At 43.5% G+C, this 20611-nt stretch overlaps 1 protein-coding gene across 1 annotated transcript in view; it reads right to left on the bottom strand.

Moving 5' to 3' along the window:
* LOC147800020 (teneurin-3-like) overlaps window positions 1-20611 on the bottom strand; it is a 73162-nt gene that overhangs the window by 4637 nt on the left and 47914 nt on the right. The window contains 23 exon segments of the mRNA XM_087132513.1: window positions 421-2026; window positions 2399-2701; window positions 2823-3070; window positions 3470-3645; window positions 4168-5087; window positions 5363-5422; window positions 5424-5518; window positions 6571-6803; window positions 7322-7571; window positions 7728-7868; window positions 8279-8546; window positions 9049-9337; window positions 9621-9740; window positions 10185-10398; window positions 10583-10729; window positions 10982-11182; window positions 11885-12079; window positions 12213-12323; window positions 14630-15133; window positions 15426-15542; window positions 16037-16266; window positions 16801-16945; window positions 17577-17933. Of these exon segments, the coding sequence (XP_086988639.1) occupies window positions 421-2026; window positions 2399-2701; window positions 2823-3070; window positions 3470-3645; window positions 4168-5087; window positions 5363-5422; window positions 5424-5518; window positions 6571-6803; window positions 7322-7571; window positions 7728-7868; window positions 8279-8546; window positions 9049-9337; window positions 9621-9740; window positions 10185-10398; window positions 10583-10729; window positions 10982-11182; window positions 11885-12079; window positions 12213-12323; window positions 14630-15133; window positions 15426-15542; window positions 16037-16266; window positions 16801-16945; window positions 17577-17933 (6930 nt within the window).

The following is a 20611-nucleotide window of genomic DNA, read 5'->3' as shown; positions in this document are numbered from 1 at the left end:
GATCCTCAATGCTACAGGAGTTAGTGCACACTGAACAGCAATAATTATAGTGTCCCTGATGTGAACAAGAGCTTGAAAAGCAATGATTTGACATAATGTAGGAATTAAGTACGAATTACAGAATTTGTTGACATTACTGTGTTCTTCATACTGTTTGCAACAGAGAGAGTAGCCATGATTTTTGCTGCGCTGCATATTGGAACGTGTGGATAAACCCTTAAAGTAAACTTTACAACATACTTCTCTCCCAGCACAAACTGTCTTGGGCTAGTGGATGATGATTTTCAAGTATCTTTGTAAAATGTGCATTTATATTCTTCTTTTGCCAGACCAGGGCTACCAGTCTAATTTGTGGTTTCATGTTTAAGTGAAATATTCTGCTTCAGTTTTGACATCTGCACTAAAGTGAGATATGCTCACCTGAAAGGTAGTGGCTTTCTGTATCACTTCCAACAAAGATATTACCATTGAATGTGTACATGTTGAAAGATTTAGTCCTTGTAGTTTGTGTGATGTCCTTGAAGAAGTTGAGGTCTGGTGAAGTCCAACGGCCACAGACAGGATCGTAGTCTCTCCTGTCAAAATGCACAAGTCTCGTCAGGGGGTCGTAGATGCCTCCTTGGAAGCCAATGTGGAGGAGGAACGTCGGGTCTGAGTCACTGAGGACTTTCCCCAAGGGATCCACCTTGAGCTGCTTGAGGATTTCTCCATTGGCATTGAAGACGGCAATAGGAGAGCCTACGTGATCACATGCAACATACAGCTGGGTCTGGCCTCGACGGAGTGCAAACAGGAAACCTTGAAGGTCATACTCCAGGGAGGTTATTTCACGAGCTGTGTGGTCGTAGATGTGTGTTACCCTTGTGGGTTTGGTGATATCGCCGTAGAAGAACTGCACCTGCCGGCCTGCGTGGTCTTTGCGCCAGATACGCCGGCCAACACCGTCGTATTTGTAACGGACGTCATAGACACGGGGCTTGTAGACATGCTCCAGGAGGCTATTGGAGTTGTACTCGAAGATCTCCTCTCCTCTCTGGGTCAGGAAACCATCGCTGTCTATTTGGTAGTCTGTGGTCCCAACCCTTGTGATGCGGTCTTGGTCATCATAGTCGAGTGTTTCAATTGATCCCTGCTGACTTAGAGAAGCGATGTTGCCATTGTCATCATAGGTGTATTTCCACATCAAACGATCGTCCACCTTGACTTCCTCCAGCTGGCCGTTGATGTCAAAGGAATACTTTGTTGTGTGCGACTCGTTGGGCATAGTCAGAATACGCTGAGCCATGCGGCCCGTCAAATGGTACAAAAGTGCCATGCTGGCAATGGTGCCCACTCCAGTGATTTGGTAACTGACTTCCTGCAGCAAGGCGTAAGTGCCGTACTGCTTCCTCAACTGGAAGAAAGAGTCTGCCATGATTTGGGTGACAGCATCTGGGTAGGTCACTGTGAAGAACCCCATTTGCTCCACTCGTCCGGTCTCACTGTTGAATCTCATCTCCTTAAGCGGCAGCACCGTTGTGTTGAACTCCGCGGAGATGGTGGCTGCTCGGAAAGTTGCATCGTAGACATAATCGTACCGAGCGTTCATCAACCCCTCAAAACCTGAGGTGCGTACCAGCATCTGCTCAACCAGTGGTCCATTGTGTACGAATCGCAAAGAATTATGAAATCGCCCTTCTCGCAACTCAACTGTCTTGACCTGATCTGTGTTGCCATGGTAGCTGTATTCAATGGCAGTTTCTTCAAACAGGACATCAGCCATGCGATCCTTGTTGTCGTAAATGTAAGTGATCCGGCGCCCCATCCCAGGAAAGTACGAATGTAGGAGATGACCCGAATGGCTGTGATCCTGCATGACCCACGGGGAACTATCCTCATAGGAGTAGATATTTCTAGCATAACTGAGGGAGACAACTGTCCTGATTTGGTGGCGTGATCCAGTTGGCATGGTAACCATCTTCAAATTCCCTGAATCATCATACAGCATGGAGTATTGCTGGCCACTGGGCAGAGTGGTTTCTGATGGCTGAAATAAGATCAAAATATTTTACGATTGAAGAACATTGCTTCGGTTCCAAGCATTAGGGTTCACCTTCTTCTGTAATTCAGTATTTTTTTCTATTTAAAGTATTAAGAAAATGATCTGTGTAGGTTTCAACAATGTGTCTCGGCAAATATCTCTTTTAAAGAGCTTGATGGATGATGAAGAACAACTGAAATTAAACCAATATCAGTATTTACATGATAAACCATGTGAACAACACTATTTCCGTTTTGGAAATAAGCACTTTTCCCACTTATGCAGCTGTGTGTCAGAAAGCACAATGCTAATCATTGACATTTGTTGCTTGTTACAATTCATCTTTTACTGAAAAAGTGACACAAATTTTTTCCTTACTTGAAGAGCTTTTTCATATGCAAAATTCCACATGCTATCGTTCCCATGGCGCCTCCCGGTCAGCCGCCCTTCTATGTCATAAAAAAAGGCCTCAAACATCAACCCTCTCTGCCAACGAGTGAGTCGGCCTAGGGGATCATAGGATGCATTGGTTGGTTTGAGGCCATGGGTGGGTAGCCATTCAATGGGGAGGCCCGTTGCATCGTGGGTAATAATGAGCACCGGAATGCCATCTGCTCTTTGGAGGGTCTCTGTCTTAGTAAAGCGGTTGTATTCCAGGGTGAAGACGTGCTCCCCGTTGATCTGTTTGTGAGAGGGAAGGACATGTGACATGATGACCTTGTACAGTAAACACAAATAAGATCTGGCTCCTTAAAACAACGGTTCATATGTAAACTAAACTCTTCCCTTTTTTGCTTCTTACCCGTAGTTTTCGGCCAATGACCAATATCTTCCGCCTGTCTTGGCCACCCCTTCGTCCGTAGTATCGCCAGTCCAACCGGTTGACCAAGTCCTCAGGCAGGACAATCTTGCGCTTAGTCACAACCGCATAAGGGTCATCCTCGTAGACAGGGTGAGAGTCACGCTGTAGCTGGACACTCACACCATTTGGGTAGCTGAGCGAGAACTGGCCGTCATGGCGTGATTGGATGATGGTAGCCATTAGATCAGCTGTATCGAGGAGACAGAGAGCAAAAGTTCAGTTTGCCATCTCAATGACATCTTGATTGGAGTGTAGCATTAATTTCATCCATGCAACTAACTCTTAAGTATACATTTATGGGTTGGAACAGTTGTTCTCTACCTGGCTTTTCCTTCGTGCCTTGGGTTCAAATCCCCCAAGTTAATAATACACAGAATTCTCATTCCTTAATCAAATTTTCTTTCCTTACCCATGATTTTGAAATCTTGAATACGATGAAATTGATCTTTCCTTAATGTCATCACTCCACATATTCTTCAGGTCTGCAAGCTACACGGCCAAATAACAACCTTGCAGGACCCTTTGTTTTATGACTAAAACTAGATTTAAAAATCTGCGCTAGAAATATGATGGTTCTGCCCACCCACCTTGCAGTAATGTCTGTTCTGTCAGCCAGGTGTGCTGCAGTGTTGAGCTGATGAAGTCTGCCTGGCCTGGCTCAGTCATCTCCACAATGGAGTGGGAGTCATTGGTCCGGGACTGTAGCCTGGTCACCTCCCCTGTGGGCCAAATTATGGACTCCAACAAGCCTTGGCCATTGTACCTGTCAGTGAGAGACAAAGAAAGGAACTTGGAAATCACCCATGACTTGAGGAAATGTTGAGGACCTCTGACAGGTTTCTGTTAAGATATCACATTTTAAGTTACACATACATATTAAGGGATAATGCTACAGTCCACTTTGTCAATCTGCTTTAATTGGCAAAATCATGATAATGCTTTTTGAATTGAACCTCAGTAAAGCTTGTGGTGTCATACAGGCTGCAGCAAAGAGTTTATCATATACTTTCTTTTCTGACATTTGCCATATGGAGAAATGTCTTTTGCTTTGGAATTTCCTTAATATTTAAGAAGGCTGAAAACAACTGTGGGTGTTGAAATATTTTGCTGGCAATGATTTAACTTATTTGTTCACACACTTATTAAAATACTCATAGCTGTTTGAGATAACTTTTCTGGTGTACAGGAAAGATTCTGGAGTTACTTGTACGTATTTAACCCTCATAACCAAATAATAAGATGGAGATGAAATTCAGGTTTTAACAAATGAATTGAGGTAACTCACCCATAGACATGCTGCAGTACGTTGCCATGGTATTTTGCCATCAATAAACCTTCACCAGCATTGTGATAGTCTATTCTGGTGATCTGACTTCCATCACCATGGGAGGTCTCAGTCAACAAACCATGAGTGTTCAGGGTCATTTCGACGATATCGCCGCTAGACGGTAGAAGCCTAAGTGGTGACCCATTGTCATCACGGATAATTCTAAGGTCATTGCCGGGACCGTCGAAGACAGACCCCAGCTTCATGTTGCCGTCATAGGAGAAGTTGCGAGATACCAGCTGCGTTAGAGTGTCCCAAGTGGTCATGTGAAATCCCCGCTGGTTGAAGCGGTAGATCTCACGGCGATCCGGTGATGTCAGCATGTAGTTGCCCTGTTCGTCCAGTTGGGGAATATCCAAGGTGACTTTGCGGATGCGCAGGTTTCTCTGGTCAGCGATGATGAGCTCATTGTCTGGGGTCACAGTCAGAGCAACTGGTGTGTTGAGGTTGGCATCAACAGCAAAGAGCTGGTCCTGATCAAAGCAGACACAACCCTCATCATGGCAGTCGCATTCGGAGTCTCGGCCAGCAAACCAGGAGATGATACCATCTGAGGTGATGCGACGAATGCGGTGCAAACGCAGGTTGTCCGTCTCAGCGACAAACAGTTCCCCGGCACTGGAAAATGACAGGGCACTGGGGAACATCAGCTCTTCCTGGGTAGCCAGCTTAGGCCCCGACTGAACACCACTGACCATGTGGTCGTCGTCTGAGGGACCCAACTGTGGGGCACCATCAAAGGGGCAGCTGTGGGGGACACCAGCAAAGACTGATGCAAGGCCATCATTTCCAAGGCGCAGGATGACCGTTTCATCCGTCACATAAATGGAGTCATCAATGGGGTTGATGGCAATATCAGTAGGCCACTGCAGCTTTACCTGGTTATGTTAAAATCACATCAAATATGGAAACTGATATCAACAGCAAAACACTAATTTCTATCAAACTTAACCAACTAAATGAAGCAAAATTAAAGAATTAAAATGGTTCAAGGATTTAAGACAGACCAATGTATAGCCTATGTGGTGTTTGTTATAGAGCTCTTGACATAATAATTATTAATTTGAATTTTTTTGTGAGGTGAGAGATTAGTTTGAACTTATAAACTTGGCTTAGCTGGACTAATTAACATGTACTATGCCTTCTGTTTTACCTGATCAAAGGACATGGTATCTGAGCATTTAGGAAGTCTGGTTGGGCCCAACCCAGGTATGGGACCCGACTACTGTGCTGATGACACCGTCTTGGATCTTTCTGACAACAGTCCCATCAACAAAGAAAATGGTACCATCTCGACTGACAGCAATACCTACAAACAAAACAGAAACTTTACAATCAAACACTAAAAGCCTAATGGTTGAAATGGAGGTATTGTCAACACAATTTTGGATTGTGTGTTACAAACTGGGATGGTTATGGTCCACCAACCTTTCAAATGATCTGTGCCTAAACTACTATGAAACTCCAATGTTTCTTTGTTGATCAAGGGGATTAATCTCTCATCTACAACTTACGTTTTCCTTGCCAGAGCTAAGAAGTACCCTCTGCTATCCTGCACCGATTATTCCTCCCCTCCAATTTGTGGATACAAATAAGTGTGCAAAAGTCGACTAAAGTGTTCACGTTCAGACATCAAGTCAACCTAGGTCTGTATTTGGTGCATCCTTTCTCCCAAAACGGCCCCTCGTCACATATCAAAGGAAGGAGTGCAGGGAAAAATAGTCCATTTATTAACTGATTCCCGCCGGGCCATTTATCCATGTTGATTCTGCTGGGCCGGGTGATTTTTATTTTTTGTCTGTTTTCAAAATTCTTTAAAAATTTATAACTTCATTTACTAGACGTTTACACCCACATAAATGACTCTCTGGTGGCTACTCTAATCTGACAGAAAACATCTATTGACGCCCGAGTATTTCAGCCAGGCCTGCTGCCTTGTTAAAAAGAGCCCAGATTGTGCAGTGTTATGTAATTTTCTTTTGTTTCCGAAACCGGCACAGCGTGCTGCTGACGTCTTTTCGATAGGGGCCAGATTAGTGTGCAGCGGTATTGTATCACTCATCACTGGAGTGCTGGAGCGCTTTTGTCCCCGGTGGTAATCTGCTCGCGCTGAATGCCACAAACAATGGTATAATCTTTCAAAACAATGACGGATTTCCTCCGCTATTGACAACTGAAAAAAGGTTGGAAATTCCCAGCAGCTAGGTCTTTTGTCCCGAAAACAGTCTTTTTACAAGGCCCACTTCCCTTTGTCCCATTTCAGGCACCGTCTGTGCATATAAAGCCAACGTCTTCGAAACTGGGCTCCCCGGCAGCAAGTAGTTAATCACTGGGTAATGAGGTTAAATATATCCCTCTCACCTTTAGGGTCCAGCAGCTTTGCATCTGTGGCCATTCCACCATCACCACAGCCATCTGGATCAAGGGGTTGACAGGGTGTTCCCGTCCCAGCCACCAGCATCAGGTTGGTGGAGATGTTGGGGATGTCTGTCAGTTTTCTGATCTGGTAGATCTGGCGGATTTGTCCATCTGAGAGATACAGGACGCCGGTGAGGGGGCTGACAGCCAGGTAGTACTTGTAGGAGGGCTGGTAGCTATGGGAAAAGGCAAGTGAGATGAGCTTAAGTTTACATCTTGAGTTATGGAAAGTTTTAAAAGTTAACTAGCCCGTATCCATCAACTAGGCATTCTATTCTGTAAGACCACACATTCTTTTCCGGATAGATCAGTCAGAGATGTTAACGTTTTCTGCTGAAGTGCTCAATGCATGCTGGCCAACATGCATGAGGACTTGGAAGTATAAATGACCATAACTTCAAAACCCTTATGCTGAATGGTGAAACTTCCTAGATATAATCATGATGTCTTCACAATTCAATATGATTGGATGTGGAACAACTGAGATCAATAGAGGACTGGGGCTGCATTTGATGTTATTTTTTAAGTTACTGTAAGAGTTGGAAGGTAGGTTGGAAATATTCTTTGGCTTCACTTTCAGAGAACTTAAGGATTTAGCATGCCTGTTTTCTTCTTACATTTTGGTCCCAGAAACATCCTTAGATGTTGTGCAAATCCACAAATTTTTTGACAGAGTTAAATATTGGGGACCTACCTCATCTGCAGAACGACGGTGGCATTGCCGTACTTGTCAATTCTCCGCACAAAGTTGGAGTCACCAACATACACGTCTCCCTGGGGACTGCTGGCCAAGGATATGGGTGCCAGCATGCGGCTGTTCTTGGCCCGGCCCGTGCACTGTGAGCAGTCAGTGCTGCGCTGGCGCCCGTTGCCCATGATGGACTGGATAATGGCTGGCTGATGGTGGTAGTGCACACGCTGGCCTGTGCCAAGGCTCAGGATAGCTGGTGATGTGAAGAAAAACAACAGTGCTGTGAATAAGATATGAGGCCTTGCATAGTGGAAGTGTGAAGTGTTGATGCACACATGAAATGAGAAAGAACATCCAACACCAGCTCTTTTTTTTGAAATAAACAAGGTCCCAAAGACGTGCCGCCTACCTTTTTCTGGATTGTAGTTGTGGTGGACAGGTAGCTGCCAGCCACCTAAATCCAGTGAGCCCCAGTTGGGTGCATCAATTGCAATTCGCTGCTTTCTCCAAATGATGTCTCCACAGCCTTGGTATTCATAGCCAATGGAAACTAGGACAAATAATTATAGGCTATTCTTAGGACAGTGTTTGAGGGGAAGTCAGGTGCAATTTTTACAGAAAATTACAAGTTTCATGAAAGTTTTAAGAAATAAACAGTTTTAATCTTGTCCAAGCATGTGCTAATCAAGTCTTTATTGATTTAACAGCAAATCTAGATGGTTAACTATTAAAATGAAATTTGCTATGTACAAGAAATAATTTATGTGTAATTTCAAAGCCTTTATGATCACCCACAAAAAAATTTCCCATGATCCATAAATAAGGTTTAGTATGGTATCCATCCTGTAATAGTTATGTACCTCTCTTTGTCAAAGAATGACAGGTAACGAACCTTTGAGGTTTAGAAATGCTAAGAGATCGATCCAGCAGTGTGAACATGAAGTAAACGTGATTCCTTACCCATAGCAAAGGCCCGTCCGTACACCATCTGTCCGTACACATTTCTACTGTCCCACCGCAGTGTGTACTCCATGGCACTCTCGGGCATGAGGATTTCCCTGAACATCCGGCCTTCCAGACTGATGCTGACGTGGACCATCTCTAGGCTCTGGGGCAGTGTGGTGGGGGTCAGCTGCAAGGTGAGCCTGGCTGGTTGGCCCGGTCCACTCTGGCTAAAGTAGTCCAAGGTCAACTTAGTACCGGAGATGGGAATCTGCTCGTGGATTGCCTAGGAAGGTCATACAAAGTCAAGGAGGTGAGTGGTTTCTTCATCAAAGCAGCGTCGTGATGTAGAAAGCTGCATAGAGTCTATGCATTCAACAGTCTTCTTGAGACTGGTATAGATGGTGGTACACGTATTTCCAACAAGCACATCTACTAAAACAGATATGGTTCCAGAGGGAAACTAGCTTCAAAATTAAGATCACTAAGATTGAGTGGTTTTGTTAACAAAGGTGGAATTCAAAGGTAATTGCAAATAAACTTCACACCAATTCAGTTCCAAGACACCAAAACAATTCACCAAAATATTCACAAGATTTGAATTCCAACTTCGAGATCAAATCCTTGGGTTTCTAGGTTTAAAAAGATCAGTTAAGAAGTTTTAGGAATTTGTGAAATCAGTACTTAACATGACAAGTAATCAACCCTTCCCCAAGTTCAATTCCACCCCCTCAATTCTTGTCATGTCCAAATTTACATCTGAGGGTTTGCTAGAATCACAAGCCTACCCTCTGATCCACAGAGAAGCCCTCTTCCTGACAAGTCCCCTCTTCACTCCCAACAGCCTCAATTTTCTTGAATTTAGGCACAGGGAAGTCCTCCCCTGCGCACACTGCTCTGCGGCGGCTGCTTAAGGTGCCGCCGTCTGGCCCCACACTGGACGTCGCTGACAGTGGGATGTCCTGTACATGGACAAAACTCTGCAAGGGGACGTAGATGTACTTGGTGGCCTGATGATAAGGCTGACGCTCTAGGATCAGACGGATGGAGCCCCCTCCCTGCACAATCAGGTCATACCTGCAGGATACAGCATTAGAGAATAAATTCAGCTGGGGGCATTTGATACTGGGTATAACCTGAGAATTTGAACAGAATTCTAAAAGTGTTTGCCCCAGATACATTCCCACTCATTCCAAATACTCTATTAACATGGCATCGGCAATTAACTTCAAATCTATTGCACTTGATTATACATCCCTGGGAATACCAATGTAGCTCTCTGGTTTGTGTCAAAAGTTTCAGGGGAAAATCTCAACAAAAGTCCCCGCCTTGTAGTATTTTGGGTTCTTGATACACTCACATTCCATCCTGCCTGGTGTAGGTGTGACCCAGAGATGGCTGGCCCTCCACGTAGACCCTGGCACCTGGTATGGGACCATCATCCTCACTGACCAGTCGGCCATGTATCACGGCAATACGACTGCAATAAGTCATGTTAAAAATAAAATCAACTTTTTGCAAAAACTCTTTGCTATTTGCAAATTCAGCGAATATTCCCAACCAATGGGCTGCATTATCAGAAGCTTTATTCCACTTTTGGATAAGGCTCATTATGTTTATATATAATTGCTTCTCAGGGTCAAAGACTCCTGGGTAAAACAATCATGAGCTGTGTGTCGACTAGGTAAAACCAATATAATTTTTTCCCTCTCAAACCCCAAACAAAATTACTTTTGGTTTTTCAAAATGTTTTACAAGGGGAATGATTTGATTAGGTTTCTTAATTACCATGGAATATAACTGAATTTACTCATAAAGACACAGTTAAGAACAAAGAAAAGTAATTAAGTCAAACTCCAATCATTTAAATAAATCTTGTACAACCAGTAACGTATTCAGGAAAAAAGGCTTAAAGAAATCTCACCTTGGATCAACACTGTCTAACATTGCCCCAGTCTGAACACTGTCACCTTCCACGAGGAACTTGTAGCGATCGTAAACTGACAGGGGAGGGGTGACGAGGGACATCACATCACGGCCCAGGACAGTCTCAGGGTCTGGGGATGTCTTACAGAGGATACTGGAGGCACAGTAGTCGTCATGGCAACAGTCAGGGTCCAGGCAATCCATCAGGGAATCTTATTAAAAAACAAAGCATACAAAATGTGGATCGAATCATCTTCAGAGAGGGAAACAAACTGAAATGATGCAATATAGCGTGTAGATGTACGCAGACTGGAAGTTCCAATCAGATATTTCACAAAAATCTATGATTTCCCCTAACAATTTCGAATGATGGGTGGGACTAAAATGAAAAGGTACCTCCATCATTGTCTTGTCCATCAGCACATGCCGTTTCCATGGTGATTTCACAGGCTTTGCCACGGTGTGGCCCGTCGCAGACACACTGCCACCTCATGTCCACAAATCGACAGTCACCGTGGCCATTACACCCATCAGGGCAACCCTCTATATGAACCGGAAAAAGAAAATCAGATTTGAGCTCCAACAAACAGCCCACAGGAGCTCAAAACCCTTAAATTCTTGTGTTATTTACAAATATCACATGCTTTACAAACTTAGGTATCGGTACTGAAAATATAGCACCATCCAATTTCACTTGTTTTTTGTCACTTCTAAGCAAGACGGGGTGAGTTAATTTGTGTGTTTTTATATGGCAGTAAGAACAATGGCCATTTCCTGACAAAGAAAGTGCCATACCCAGTCCGCACAGTCGGCCATTCCAGCCCAGCTCACAGACGCAGGAATTGTCCACACAGCGCCCTCTGGGGGAGCAGGGCAGCAGGCAGCTGGCCTCTTGTGAGCAGTGCTCACCGGTCCAGCCTTTCTCGCACCTGCACATGCCTGTGTCACACTGGCCGTGGATGCCGCAGTCTGTGTCATTGGCACACTCGTGAACCTCTGAAAAAAAAATCATTAGGGATGCAGAGATACATTGAAACCTTTCTTGAAAACACACAGCTGACAGAATGTCCTTTCCAAACTGATTCATCATCTTCGCCAAGGGACCTGCTGAGCGCATTAATAAGACAGACAATTACAGTAGTTTCCTGGAGAAACCTCTGCTCTGTGGAGGTGACAGATGTCTTCCTTTGATCCCTCAAGGGAAAAATCCTTGTCATAAATCTTACAGTCGCAGGCCCTATCAATAAAAATCTTTGAGCAATGAGAAAACACTTGAGAACAATTTCACAAACAGACAAGGATCGCTTTACAGCTTCAGTACAAGTATTTCGTTCAGGTCTGACACTGGACTCTTGCTGAATTAGTTCTGACAGTCCTTTAATGTTGTGTTCATTCACGGATTTTAGATTTGGATTTCCCATATAATCTGTTTGGCAATTTTTCGTCAAGTTTATGGAATGTCAGGATATGTCTCCTCATCCACATTTACCTTATCCTTAGGGTAATAACTGTAAATTCAAAACACGTTGATACTGAATAACATCTAGTATACTAATATGCCCCCAAAAGAGAACTTTTATAGTGAGCTTTTTTCTAACAAGTGATGGAAAGTACCATTTTTAATTAGTTCTAAACTATGGTGCTTGAAGGAATGAATATAAAATGTAAATAGACGTGAGATGGAATAACGGAACTGACCTTCCTCACAGGCCTGTCCTATATATCCCCTGGAGCACACGCATTCTCCCAGGACGCACTGGCCATGCCCACTGCAGTCCGGCACGAGGCACTGCTCGCTGCGCACACTGCACTCAGGCCCCTTCCAGTTGCTGTAGCACTCACAGACCCCGTGGGCGTACTCACCATGACCGCTGCAGAGTACCGGGCAAATACCTGAGGGGATAGCGTTTGATTGGAGTGAGACAGAAGTCCAGGATGGATATACATTGAAAGGAGCAACAAGATAAATAAAACAAAATTTCTAAAGGTAATTGTTCGTGCAACCATGGAAACCATTATGCCATACCTTGTGAGCAATCTTCACCAGTGTAGGCTTGCTCACAAACACATTGTCCAAGGACACACTCTCCGTGGCTACTGCAACCTCGGGGACATCGCTGGCCATCATCCCAGGTATCTGTCCATTTGTAAGAAACCAAAGACAATGATCCATCTGTTACTCAGACACGAGGTCCAGTTTGAGGGCTTGTATGTGAACCTTGCACTTCACGCCAGTAGAACAGAGTTTAAAACAGAGCATGTATCCGACGAACCTTTTTTTAATCCTGACTTTCTAAAATTTTCCTCACTAAAGTTTTTAGACAAGGGAATCGATCTGATTTTGTCTTTGAGGTAAGTACACAGGTGTAAATGTATGGATCAGTTGGTACATAGTAGATCAGGGGCAAGAAATCCAAAGGAGGAGTTAAATTTAGCTTTAGGCTCCAAAATTTTTCCCTTCTAAGATTTTTGTACAATTTCCTTGGGCAAGGGGTTTGGGACTGGTAGAGAAGTCAGAAGCGACAAGTATCCATTTCTGGTTGGGGTTGTTGGAGTTTACAGTGCAGGAAATTTCCATCCAAAATATCCTGAACTTGACCACAGTGACTTCTGAACTGCGGCAAGTAAGGCAATTTCTTAGATGTAAGAAATAAAGGGCAAAGATTCAGCAGGATTCTGCTAAACACGCAAGCCCGTCGGAACATCAAACGCTTGAGTCATACCCTTAATCCATATCTTCAAAGCTCAATGTTTTCGATAAATCAGGCAGAGACTCATGCAGCCTGATGCAGGTGGTAAACTAGAGTAGATGGGTTATTACGGAACATGTTCAAGCCACACGGGAGTTTGTTGTGTTAACCTCTAAGGCTGCTGGAGGTTGGACAATTAGAAAGAGTCTGTTATAAGTATTCCATGAATTCTCACGTGCAGAGCTGCCTAATTCTTTCGGAGTATTTCAGTAATCTCAACTCTAAAAATCAGTAATTTCTTTCGCAGAGCCAATTGGCTACGAAAATACTATTTTTATTTGATGTGCAATGTACAACACAGCATGTTTACATTGTACATGTAGTATGGGAGTTTTCAGTATGTGGAAAGTAATATATTTTAATGAAAAACAGTTTTGAATTATTATTTGCTTCGCATGCCAAATTATAAATCAAATGTACAGCCTTTGATGATGTGTGTACTTCCACAGAGCCCTGCAACATAAGCACAGAAACCAATGTTCGCAATACAGGTAATCCCAATTCTTATTATAACATGTGCATACCGGTACATGTAGCTTCAAATTAAATAAAGTTATTGCAATATTATGCTCGGAAAGAAACTGCACCATCAACACCTCAGCTCGAATAGTACCATTGTCTTTAGGGCGGAAAAATGTTGCTATGTCCTGATTCCCTTCCCTATCATCCTCACCTGCCTTGACATGTACTTTGACGTCATTTGATCCCCCGTGTGCAAAATGCAAAATTTTCACCTTTTGAAGATGCTGTGATACATGGCTATTTCTTGTTTTTCTTTCCTAAACATCTGCAGCTTTTTGACACGTTAGAAGCCATAGAAGCCATTTCTTTTCCAAGAACGAACGACACAGTGCGTGCGATCGTGGAAATATCCGAGCGAGTATGGTGGTGTGGTGTTGTCATGCACGACGCGTCGAGTCACACGCACGCCGTGATAGTTGTGGAAATGGGTATAACACCAATTCGGACCAAAAATAGCTTGGCCCCATACCAACTCAGACCCATACCAATGTGCACACACAATACTACATACACTACACCTTGAGATGCCGAGTTGTCCGTGCCTTTGAGTTGTGTTATTGGTTGATATTTCCCATGTCAATTTGTCTCATGTAAAAACAGCATTTTGTGTGTGTGAGTTGTTGGGCACCAGCGCGCCACAGGTAGTCCTATGTACATGTATGTTTCACTGGTTACCAGATCACACAATGTACATGTATATGCACATGTTACCATGTGGGGTATACAAAAATTCTGGATCGCTGGGGAGTCGGTCTTCACATGTTTCACCGTCGCACGTGAGTGCGGAACACGTCACACCACTGCCCGCGGTCTGAGTGCTGGCCGTTTTGTGTGGTTTGTGCACCCCGAAATATTATGCATGACTGCCATGACTCCCGTAATCACAATCAATTTGCGTGCCAATAACAGAAAATCTGTACCACTTGGCAGCTCTGCACGTGGATAAGAGAATACAAAGTGACATAGAGTCTGCAAAAGTTTTCAGTGTGGTCTCTCACCTGAACATCTTTCCATGTATGAACGATGCCAATGTTTTTAACACTCTTAGTACTGTCAGTAAACAATCTAAATAGTGTTAATCAGATCAAATTTCGCCTACTCCTTCAATTTTTTTAATTCATCCAAAAGGGCTTTTCTTTCTGAATTTCTACAGGTGACTGAACTTGTTTACCTCTGTCAGAAACTTGCAGTTCCACCTCTTCTGTTGCATCGCCATCGTTGTACACACCTACAAACCACAGACCTGGTACCATCTCCTCAATAAACGACAGTGTCGTGTCTGGGAGAACACTGGATCGTTTACTTCTGTCAAATAAGAAGTCCTCTTGGATAATCATGTCGTGGCGCTTGCGTCCCTTCTTATTGTCTGGGACAAACCGGTCACGTTCACTGTGGATGTCCCGCTTCCCACGCTGTGTGTCGTGCCACCGGCTCCCTGCATGCACTCGCACAAAGTCATATTCCGTGTGCGTGGGCGGTGCCCCGCGCTGCCCAAATATAGCAAAATTGGACCGGAGAGGGATGGTCAGGTTCAATTGCACATACTGCTGGGTGTTGATAGGGAGTGCGGAGACCCAAAAGTCCCCTGGTGGGATTAGAACCCTTGACGGGGCATTGAGGGCAATTGCTGATGGCTGGGTGGGTTGAGGCTGAGTTGGGGCTGCAGTGGTTGGGCCTGGCAAAGAAAATCAAACACAACCTTTGTGAAATATTTACATCTGAAAAGTCAATAGCAAACATGAAAACATCATGCTGTTATTTCATTATGATAATCCAATAATAACAGCAAAGCCATGAAAATCAACATGTCTACAAAAGCAGCATACAGCTAATGCAACATAAGTTATTTCATTATGGCGAGGGGAAGTATATCATTAAAAAACATATGAAACATGGAAATGTGAACATCCGTCTCAAAACAAATGGAATACTGCCGCTTTTTCTACTACGTGTTTGGGGCAACTTACGTTTAGTGGAAGCTGAAGCAAGTCCTCGTGTGCTGGGCACGACAGCTGTCGATTTGCAATCTGTTATAACATTCTCCACCGTCTCGACACGACACTGGTTGATGGAGATGCTGACTACTGAACAAGATCAAATGACAAAAGCCAAGGATAGTTTTTACAGATGTGTTTACAGCCTGAGAACATTTCTGTACCCCCAAAAAAACAGAATGATTTTTGTTTTAAGGGGGACAGTTCCACATAGCACAATTAGAAGACCATTTCCCTTTAACAAATTTCAACATTCAGTTATGTTTTCTTTTGAAAATCCCTAAAAGAAAAACTCAAATCTTTTTATGGATGCTGAAGTAAAGAGACAACTAAATGTTGAAATTTTTTTCATTCCATCGTTTTATTATTTCAGCATGTCAGGAAACACCACAGATATTGTTTACAAACAATTGTTTACAACCATCTATCAAAATGACAAATTATTAACTGAAAATACACACAGGGAAAACAGTGGTTCTAAAAAAGTAAATAACAGTTAGAAAAACAAAACAAATTGAATCCAAAATGAACACTACTAAACAATCAGCATGACCAACAAACACTTCAGGTTCTAGCATACTGACCTGCTAAATAAATAACTGTAGCGGCAAGCGCAAATGATATGACAGCTAGAAGGAGTGCAGCACACTTCCACGATACCCGCTCTTTCAGGCCGTGCTTGGTCGGCGCCACGCGCCGGTACTTGAGCGGCTGCACATTGCTGTTGGGCCTCTTGTCATTGTAGAGCGCCGTGAACCCTGGCACTGGTGGCAGGGTGGAGGAGGTGCTGTTGTTGGGGAATTCATAAAACCCTCTGCAAACAAACAAGTATTGAATTAACTGAAATGATTTCAGAAAGATGGAATACATGCGCAAAATTTTCTCCAGGAAGAGAATGTGTTCTTAATTCCTGATTTACATCATATCTGACGGAGGAAGCAAGGTAAGGTGTTTACACAGATGGAACATCTAAACTACTCAAATGGACTATGGGTTTAAAAGCTACAGCTCAGTAGGCTGTTATTGTTCTTCTCAAGGAATGACAAGTCGGCAAGTACTTAGAAATATATCTCCACAGTTCAACAAAAGACTTAATGTCATTTTAAAGAAGTAACGGTGCCTGTCATGCATGGCTTACTTTACCATGTGGACTTTGCTATACCTTGACATGTTCTCAAAGACAAGTAACAAGGGAAGAATTTAAACAAACGAGGATGCCTTGTCTACTGGAATATATCCAGACTTAAAACTCACTGCATGACATCTCACAGCATGACTAAAAAAGCATTGCTGTGAAGCAAAATGAAAACTTCAACTAAGTATGAATGAAGTCACTCCACACACAGACCTTGTGGCCGTATTTTGCCTGGAAGAGTTGATAGTACTGTAAGGGTGAGGGGACATCAGGGAGTCATCGCGCCGAGGCTGGAAGTTGTTCATTCTAGAGCTGCCGGTCAGGTTGGTGTTGGGACTGGACGGGATGGATGGAACAGCTACAAGAAATAAAAAACAGTCAATAAACAATATAAATTGAAGTTCTGCTAGACTGTCACTAACTAAGACAGAAAAATATGATTTGCTACGAAGGACAGACTTTGTGGATTGTTTTTTTTAGGGGGGCAATGAATCTCCAACAGGTATCCATTCAGTACCACAATACTTATTATTTGCAAGCATTTATAAAAGAAATAAATTATGATTTACACTTCCACTGTTCAATTTCTTTACATTTTGAATAAAACTCTTAGTACCTAGCTTGAAATGGTGTGACGCCTTGAATGAAAAAGTTTATCCAGTCAATAAGGATCAGCTTAATGCAGTGCAAAGTTTGATTAGATATCTTGTCCTATTCTAGCCTGTGTAATAAATAAATATTTACTGTATTGTACCTAGCCACACCTTCAATTTTTGATTGGGAGTTACTGGTTTATACCATACTTTCACACTTGGGTAATTCCATTATCGTAAATAGGTGTATATAAACAGGCAGTGCAAGAATAAAGTTGTTGAAGTCTCTTCTGCATCCTGTCGTTTGAGTTTGTCTGCGTTTCCCTCTTCAGATTACAGCAATATCTAAGAAAACTAAATTGAAAAGACAAACTCTCATCTGATCCTTGACCTTACCTCTGCTGGGCATTGTTGAATTGATCATAGTCATGCCGAGCATGGGGTTTGTAATCACGTTGGTAGCTGGCATGGAGTTAGTCCCATGGAACGTGGTCTCCTGCTCCCCCTCGCTGCGGTCCAGCGTATGGTAGTACGGCGGGATCCCCATCCCGTTGCTGTGGGGAGTGGGGGTGTAGTTGATGTTCACGGGAGAGCGGCGGAAGAGCTCTTCCTGTTGGGAGGGCTGTGGGCGGGTGTCGGTCGGGGGCTCAAACGTAGGGTCTGTTGGGTGATTGGAAGGAGGGTGGACTGGCTGCATGGGAATGGGTGGCTCAGGTGCTGGTGGCTCTTTTGACTGCTTGGCTGTCTTTTTACCTGTGGGGGGAAGAAGTCGTGCAGAGTCAGTGGGCATTCAAAGCTTGGAACTCGCGTGGACACAGGGTTTGAACTTTGCGTTTTCCAATCCTTCGATACTCCGATGTCCTGGATATTCCATGGTCAGGTTCCCTTGCTGCAGCATGCAATCCAGCAGAACCAGGGCACCAGTACTAGCCAGTGGCAAATCCTGCCTATTTAGTGATTAGGTTTGCTCACTCTTCTAGTATCTTTTTGAAACATACAGCTAGGGGCTCGAAAAATATCAGGTGCACACAGTTTGATGACATCCATACTGCGTCACAATATGGACACAGCTTTTGAAAAATGGAAACAGTATTATCGACCTCAAAATCCTACACCAAGCCAAGCACAGTGAGTTAACAAAAACTAAGCTACGGCAAGTCCCAAAGGGTTTGCAATGGGTGGGGTGCAACATGCTACTGAGTGACACTCGTCCGTGTAGGTTGCAACATTACGTGTAATGGGTGTTGACAGAGTGTTCCAGAAAAGCCTTGGAGCTGCCAGCACCCTATGATTGGTCCAAATGCTCCCAGTCTCAATTGTGATTGGTCACCTTCAAAATCGAACAACTATTCCCTTGGCTGTGACTGGTCAGGTCAGCCAGTACATGTGGAAAAGAAAGGCAGGGCAAAGTTGTTCCTGGATGGGAACTTGATAGGACAGTGGTGTGTACATTAAGTGCAAGCACACTTTAAGCCAAAGGGGTGTTTAGCCAAGTAAACGCTGTTGAGCAGTGATACGGTCAATTAGGACTCTCCAAAGGTTGCTGCTGTCAGCGGAAGGTGCGAAGAGGGGCTACCACACCCTTCTGTGGGGGGTCTGACCTCCTATTTTGACACTGCCTTGAGTAATTAATGATTCATTCAAACTGTACTCTTGTGCATCAAAGGGTGGAGAGCTGCTCCTTACAACCACCATGTCATATGGCATTTTGAATGCAGACAAAATAGAACTCAGGGCTTAAAATATCATGGGAGGGGCCAGCTCAGGGGAGGGAAACCATCATTAAAGAAAAGAGCAGGCAACCACTGACTGATAGTTGGTTGACTTTTCAAGTTAAGGGGCAACTTTTATTGACCTGGAACACTGCATCAGTTTGGCCAGCATGAAAATTTCTGGAATTGATAGATTTCAGACAAATTTTAGTTTAAGGGCCTTAAGACCATGCATGTCCCAGCAACATGCAACCTTTATTTTCTTGCATATGCTAATCTGACAATGTTCTCCTGGCCCACTCCCTATCTTTGGCAATTTCCATTGGAGGGGCCAACACACTTACTGTCAATAATGCTCCATATTCAAATTCTCTGAGATTCATTCCAACAGTAAAAATGATAACCACACGTGTAATTGATTTCCGCATTTTGTATGAGTACCGGATATTCTTTCCCTGGTTACAATGAGTAAAAACCACCAGAAAGTTTTGAGTGTGGCAGAAGCCAGAGTTTTCACCTCCACTGGCATGCTTGTGATGACTCATCTGATGAGGAACATGTCAAACTGGGGCACTGTGGGGGGGGGTGTCCTAAAATCTCAACCCCTATCCAGTTTGGAATAGTTAAGAGGAGGTTTTTTCTGAAGGTTGCAACTTGTCTTAATTTATTCGAGAAATTTGAGTGACTAATTTTAAATGAAACAAATTACAGATGTAACTGTGCTCCTCCAAATGAAACATACACTTGCACCTCTAAAAAGCATCTCTGTAGTTTATAAAAGTTAACTGGCTTCAAGTTAAGAAGAAAATGTTTGAACAACAGAAGTAAACTAAGGTCTGAACATACAATCTTGGAATTTTCTCTGCCTGAGGGGTGTTGTCTGCCAACACTGCCAGATCCTCTTCATGCATACAGTGAACATGCAGACACATGTACACAACACAATAGAAGCGACAGTCAAGATAAACAAGTGTGGTTGTTGAAACACAGGTAACAGTGTTGGAATTCTGTTGTTAATCCCCCAACTGATAGGGAACTAAGCCAAAAGTCAACAAATCACATCATTTTTCCAGGGAACACGCTCCCAAATCTGTCATGGGGATTAACTCGCTGGAATCTTAGGACTCCCCCGCAAAAGGTCTTTATCTTCTGCTGCTTCCTGCCCCCACACCTCAAGACTCTCTAATGAGTTAATCCCTCTGTCAGATGACACACACTGTGGTGGAGTCTTGACTCCAGACAGGAAGCACCTAAGACATCAGCATGGCTGATTGGACAGAAGTTACAAGCATTACATCAACAGCAGATGATGGTCAGTAAGATAACTGCCCAGAGAAAAAGAGTAACAATAGATAAGAAGAAGAAACCTGAATGGAATAACGGGTTGAACAAATCCACAAAGAGAAAAAAGCTATCACAATTTACCAATGAAAATTAGCCTCCTGACAAATGTCCACTGCACATGTTGAGACAAGAAGGATTACTGCTAGGTACTTAGTGAAAGAACAGCAGATGGAAGTGTTTGGCAGTCTCGTGACAGCCAGTCATGGCCACATTCACATTTACACAATGGTTTATTTCCAAAGATGGATTTACGCCGGGGAGATGTCAATTAATTTAGGATTTTTTGCCCTGCCTGATGTGCATTATAACACTGTATTCTGGTGGGACTCGAACCCACGACTTCCTGCTTACTAGTGCAGATGTCTTAATCACTCG

Source organism: Acanthaster planci, linkage group LG02 (genome assembly GCF_054643075.1).
Source record: "Acanthaster planci isolate LZ-2023a linkage group LG02, COTS_SCS, whole genome shotgun sequence".
Taxonomy (NCBI): Eukaryota; Metazoa; Echinodermata; class Asteroidea; order Valvatida; family Acanthasteridae; genus Acanthaster; species Acanthaster planci.
This window is presented reverse-complemented; position numbering and strand designations above follow the sequence as displayed.